This window comes from Nicotiana sylvestris, chromosome 7 (assembly GCF_000393655.2).
Source record: "Nicotiana sylvestris chromosome 7, ASM39365v2, whole genome shotgun sequence".
Taxonomy (NCBI): domain Eukaryota; kingdom Viridiplantae; phylum Streptophyta; class Magnoliopsida; order Solanales; family Solanaceae; genus Nicotiana; species Nicotiana sylvestris.
In genome coordinates this window covers 87,741,327-87,747,431 of record NC_091063.1, presented here as the reverse complement: position 1 = coordinate 87,747,431, position 6,105 = coordinate 87,741,327, and the positions used below count along the sequence as shown (strand labels likewise).

General features: G+C 37.2%; 1 protein-coding gene across 12 annotated transcripts; it reads right to left on the bottom strand.

The window, feature by feature from the left end:
- Nucleotides 1-411: 411 nt before the first annotated feature.
- Nucleotides 412-5,738, bottom strand: LOC104227149 (uncharacterized). Of its 12 annotated transcripts, none has more exons than XM_070150621.1 (11): nt 3,976-5,738; nt 3,724-3,789; nt 2,930-3,052; nt 2,752-2,807; nt 2,516-2,645; nt 2,225-2,429; nt 2,046-2,138; nt 1,884-1,961; nt 1,546-1,593; nt 1,156-1,224; nt 412-788 (listed from the first exon to the last, which is right to left on the bottom strand). In XM_070150621.1, the coding sequence occupies exons 1-5, from the start codon at nt 4,141-4,143 to the stop codon at nt 2,642-2,644; spliced, it is 417 nt and encodes a 138-aa protein (XP_070006722.1). In that variant the 5' UTR covers nt 4,144-5,738; the 3' UTR covers nt 412-788; nt 1,156-1,224; nt 1,546-1,593; nt 1,884-1,961; nt 2,046-2,138; nt 2,225-2,429; nt 2,516-2,641. The 12 variants fall into 12 exon arrangements, with proteins under 12 accessions (XP_070006722.1, XP_070006723.1, XP_070006724.1 ...); XM_070150622.1 differs by having other exon boundaries at nt 2,934-3,052; XM_070150623.1 differs by having other exon boundaries at nt 3,724-3,784.
- Nucleotides 5,739-6,105: the final 367 nt, after the last annotated feature.

Genomic DNA, 6,105 nt, shown 5'->3' with positions numbered 1-6,105 from the left:
TTGTATTTGTATTAAAAATTCATCAAATATATATATATATATATTAAATTGCTAACTCAGCAGCTAAACGAGTTATGATTCAATAACAATTTAAGAACTCATAAATATTAAATCCTAACTCTAGCCCTGCATATCCTTTGAATGCTTGGATAGAAGAATGGTTTCTTGGCTATATCTTGTGGAATATACATTTAACAAAATGCAAATCCTAGTGCTTGCTGGATAAGTTACACAATTTCAATAAATTCAAAATGTCAGTCCAACTTATGAAACATCCAAAATAGCGTACGCAATGGACTATCAATCGGCTAAAAAGGTGCTTCAATCATTGAATTTGTAATATACACGACCCACAGAAGGTTCAGTCCTACCACCAACAAAATTAGCCAGAGAAGATAGAAAAGAACCAACTAATAAAGAAAAACTCTGATATACCTGCCTCGACAATATCTCAATATATGTACAATTTGGACGTCCACCCATTTCATTACTGGATGTACATTTGTGTGACCCCATGAAGACAAAAGGAAATAATTTCTTATGACCAATTACAATTTGAATCGAAGAAAATGATCAAACAAAAATTATCATAACGATCTCCGGTGGAAAAACTATATACGAAAAAATATTTGTAATGAGCTATAAAACCAATCTATCATAAGACAAAGGGAGGTAGAATCAGGTGAAAACGGGCACTTTGCCTACACAAGTCTATTTTGTCTCTCCCCACCTCTTGCAGATCTCATCTGTACATCTGCGTCGTAATGAGCAAAGGCAGCATCAAGAACCTGCATAAAAGCATATTTGTCAATTAGTTCCAGCTAATAAGCTTCAGTGCAAGATAATCATGCAGTATGAGACTGAAATAAATTAAAACTCCTACAGTAGACAGTTCCCTAGAACAAGATTGAGGCATCTTCCATCATAGAATACAAGATAGAATAGAAAAACTTCGTGTTCAATGACATTAATCATTCCAATAACCAAACGAGAAGCAGGAGAAAAACAAGGCAAATTGGAGGCAAAATGTCTCAAAAGAAATGCTTAACACGGTTTGAGAGTTAAAAATAAGAAGAGTACATTTATAGATGAAATTCTGTTACACTGATCTCTTAACTAAAGCTGCCGTTAGTATACTGAAGGCCAGAAGTTCACCTGAAGCATTGGCTGTACAAGAAGGGAAACTTGATGTTGGATATCAGATTGCACAGATTCCTTAATCTTCTGAACATCAATAAGAAGATAAAAATTTAATGCCATAGGAAATAAATTCTCAAATCAGATAGACCAATAACTAGCAAGAGATTAACATTATCAAGTAATTTTATTTTCAATAACATTATCGTAAATTGCTCACGAACAGTCCACCTTGGCCGGTTTAGTCTTGAATTTTATTATGTTCTCATGTTTCCTATGCCATCCCCTACCAAATATGTTTAGTTTTGTATTCCTATATGAATCCTTTCCAAGACATCATACATGGAGAAAAGCAATCACAGATAACAAAAATATGAACGGTGAAAATGATTTCAGAAACGCCACTACCTGCAGCTTTCCATATATTTGGGACATCACATCCTTTAATCTAGTTAACTGTCAAATGATAAGCATTAGAAAAGGCCACGGAAATGAAATAAGTTCTAAAATCAATGGAACTTATCTCGATAGAAGGAAAACCCAATGAAATAAGTTCTAAATATAGTAATAATTCTGAGAGACCAAACTATAGTTAACACATAACACATACACCTAACTTTGAACAATTAGAATAAACAAAGTTCTGTAACTAAATCTTTCTTTTGGACCATAACAACATTATTCTGTTATAAGGTAACAGGAACTCCAAATAACGTTGACAGTGAAGCATCAAGATCGAACATTACCTTAGTTTAAAAATATTTACTTGTTATTGGATACAATGACCAGAAATGCTTCAACATTTCCTGAATTGATGTCCAGTGCTACAAGCAAAATGAAAACTAATAGCGAAAGCACAGGGCAAAATATCAGTTCAAGATAAACTAAAATACAGTGGAATTACTCACAAGTAGCAATTCATTTTTTGGTTGCACTAAGTAACTGATCCAAAAGACGCTCACCGGGGTTCTTTCCCAGATGATACTTGGCGCACTGAGAACCTGCTAACAAATTATATACAGTTAACTTCTCCATGGCCAATATGATAACATTCCGTGGCAATTTTAAATTAAAAAGGTAAAAATACCTTGAGAGCTACTTCTGAACTAATTTTTGGTTCAGTTTATTCTCGAGAAGAGAAGAATTGATCTCGGAAATGGATTCCTCTAAGGAGCTAAAAGGCTTCTTGTACGATCACACTAGGTTTCAACTGTTTCATCCCAACAACTGCATCCCCCAAAGCCTTTATTGCATTTGCGCGTTGAGAATCAAAGTAAGTAGTCTCGAGGAACCTGATTCAGGACAAAATCATATATTAGATAATCAATTGGATCTACAGAGACAGAGTTCAACAAAATAGACCTAATGAAAGCCACACGTTGATACTCAGGAATGCAACTGGACGATCACAAGGTGAATGAAGATCCTCAATATCATGAGCCACTCGGAGAATTTTATCCAGGCGTTTTTTATATCCTTTTCATCAGACACTTCGATAGCTAGTTCAGCTGTTCCGCGCAGAAACCCAAACCAAAGTGGTGAGTTGTACAAACACTTTTTATGGGCTCAGATTGCAAGAGATAAGTGAACAATTTAACAGTAAATGTGCTCTACCCTGTTTGCCCTGGTGAATGCTTCAGCAACAGACCGTGAACCATCCAGTTCAACATCTTTGCAGATTGGACAAACAACAAATGTAAGAAGGAAAAGCATCAAGTCAAATTTGAAATGATTGTTACAAGTACAAAATAAATGAATTTAGAACCACAAAACACCGGAGCCAGAAGCTTACGTACAACTCTTCCTCAAAGGACCATGGCTGCATGCTTGTAGAGGAGCTGCGAGGATGATCTCTTGTATGGCTCATACTGTGGATCCAAAATCTCCTAGTTTCACCATGAGGTAGTCCATGATCCTATTTTTCCATGCCATAAACCATAAAATGTTAGGTTGCATTTAAGAGGATATATCTAAAGCATACATGAAGACCGGTAGGTCTAGCTACTAAAAGATGCTCCAAAATGTATGCATGATGTAAATACTCACTGGCAACTTCTGCAAAGAAAAGAAAAATGGGAAGGAGAAGGAGACAACAACTATGCCTCAGTCCCAAACAAGTTGAGTTTGTCTATATGAATCTACCATGTTCCTCATTTAAAATTATCAGGCAAATGTATTGTGAGGATTCATCATGTATTTCCTGGTTTAATGTTGGCATTCAACCTACCAAAACCCTCCTCCTCTATCCGAGCTTGGGACCGGCAATGTGAGAAGTCACACTAGCGGAGTTGGGAAGGAGAAGAGATCGAGAAATATGGTAAACGCGTCTTCTCAGTTAATGTTCTACCAATTTATTGATGTTAACTCGCTTGTATTATATCAAGGACACCTTGATCACGAATTTATACGAAAAAACTTTTATTTTTCTATAGAAAACTACGCTATTTCATCGGACATTTTAGGAAAGAAAACTATGTTATTTCATTTGACGTATGAGGAAAAATATGGGCAGCTAATCTTCAACTGGACAAGATCATTCATTACTAAGCCGTCAGCAATTGCAGAGCAGAAAATTTGACGATGTACCTGGAGGTGTATGTAATCATCGCCTTCATCTGGTTCCATGTCCAGAGTTGGATCCACCCGTCTGATCTGGAAGGAAGACCAATCATTCAAAGAAACAATTTTCTCCTTCCATTTCCTCTCAAGGGGAAAAATAACAGAGATACTCAGATAGCAAGAGGGAGGGAGAGAGAGAGCAGTAATATACACCTCACTTCTCAAGTTTTGGATGTCAATTGTTAAATAATTAAAATTGGTAAAATCTGATGTACAAACCTTCTTCCGAGCTTCATAAGCTAACAGATCATCTTGCTTCAAGAACCTGCAACAATGTTTTTCGTACTGTGGAGGTATTCTGCTCTTAAATATTTGGTCCAAAATTCCTTTTCTATCATCTGATAAGATTTGTGTCTTATTATTTTGAAAGACTGTAAGTTCAACCATTTAAAAGTGCAATAAGATTTGAGTCTTGCTTTTTTTTTTTTTAACACTTGATAAAGGCAGCCCGATGCACTAAGCTCCCGCTATGCGCGGGATCCGGGAAAGGGCTAGACCACAAAGGTGTATTATACGCAGCCTTACCCTACATTTCTGCAAGAAGCTGTTTCCACGGGTTGAACCCGTGACCTCCAGGTAAAGTTGTTGCCATGTGACCAGGAGGTCATGGGTTCAAGCCGTGGAAACAGCCTCTTGCAGAAATGCAGGGTAGGACTGCGTACAATAGACCCTTGTGGTCCGGCTCTTCCCCGGACCTCGCGCATAGAGGGAGCTTAGTGCTCCGGGCTGCCCTTTATCAAGTGGTAAAGGGGGAAAAAAAGAGAGAGATGGAAGCCAGAAAATGTGGTAAACTTAAGGTGGCACAACAGTTTTCCGCTTGCTTCCACATCCGATGGTAGTTAAAAAGGTTTCCAAAACTTCACCTAAGATTAAGACTTGATGATGGCAAGCTAGCCCCAAGATTTTGGAATAAACTAAGCACATATATCTCGCCCAACATGCACTTGTGTATGAAAATATTAAGAAGATCAGAATGAACCTTATTGATAGAGTTTAAATCGCTTCTGCAAATAAAAAGATTCAATCTCATTTATTTGCACAGTCTTTTACCTTGCTCGGCACGAAGTTCAAATATGCCATTTAGGCCAGTTGGTTTCTCAGCAAAGATCTAAAACTAAATTTCCAACATGATTAGGCACCGATTACAAAGCAAAGTTACATCTAAGGTTGTTAAAATACTTTTTTGTCATAATGAACTCGACAAAGCTCTAATGCCAGTTGCTCTTATTTAAAATTCAACAAGTAGCATCTGTTGTAGATATTAAAGAGCCGTGTGAAAGATATGATATCTGGAAACAGAAACTTCACTTAAAGAATTAGGTAAAATGAAACTTAAGGATTGAGGGTACTCCTTTTTCATGTAATAACTTGTGTGTATCAAATTTGACAAGTGAAGCAGTGGTTCCTGACTGCACTGTAGAAGCCAATAACTTCGAGCCTCTAGGAGTGATTGGCCTTCCTGGAGCATGTTCAAGTTTCACAACTTGGCTCCATTTCTTCCATATCCATAAGCTTAAGATGTCGAGGAGTCTTGAAACACCTCTACTCTCTATTGACAGGTGCAAATTCACAACACAATACCATAAACTCAAGGTTTGCCTACTTTATGCTCCAGCGTGGAACCAAGCACATGCCATTCCTGAACACTTTTAACCAATTGCTCTAACATTTTGTAATTTCAAAACTCTTCCTAGTTTAACTGAGACATCCATTTGAAGCAAAATCCACTCATGTATTTCTCATTTCATCTAGGCAGATGAAGTTTCCATACCTTATGTCATATCATTTAAGCTGAGTTTGATTTCTTTATAATGTTCCATTAATTTAAACCATTTCATAGAACACATAAGATTACCTGGTGAATAACCTCTGGTGCCAAGATAAATGTAACTCTGTTTGTCCGAAACACCAATGGAGAAAAGCAGATAGTTAAGCTTTCATGTCCACAAAGTACAGGATCACACAAGGCCCCTTGGGAGGGGGGGGGGAAGGAAGCAAATCCAATGACGACATTTTTGCTGGCAAAAGATCTCTCTCGAAATTCAGTTTCATTTCTATCTACTTCTATTCTGTTATTGGATCAATAATAGGGTTACAGAAGTACTAAATACCTTCTGCATTAGGAGAATTTGATCAGATTTCATAGAAAACGCTTTTGATTAGACATACGTTTGAGCTAAAAAAAAATCATACTGCAACCTATTAGGCAGGTATCATTGCTGCATCTGGTGACAGGCATTGTAACCCCTAGCACAGGGAGAGAAGAGTTTCCTCTGACCTGAGCATTAAATAGAGGTTTTACACTCAACATGTCATTTTTTAAAGCCACCGTGCTGTTTAGGCTTCTTC

Excerpts from the sequence above, each read along its gene's own strand:
- LOC104227149 (XM_070150614.1), bottom strand. The coding sequence starts at position 4,143 with ATGGTTGAACTTACAGTCTTTCAAAATAATAAGACACAAATCTTATCA. Across the intron at positions 3,053-3,723 it reads ATGATTACATACACCTCCAG|GATCATGGACTACCTCATGG; the intron begins GTACATCGTCAA and ends ATGGAAAAATAG. Across the intron at positions 2,808-2,929 it reads CCTTTGAGGAAGAGTTGTAC|ATGTTGAACTGGATGGTTCA; the intron begins GTAAGCTTCTGG and ends CAATCTGCAAAG.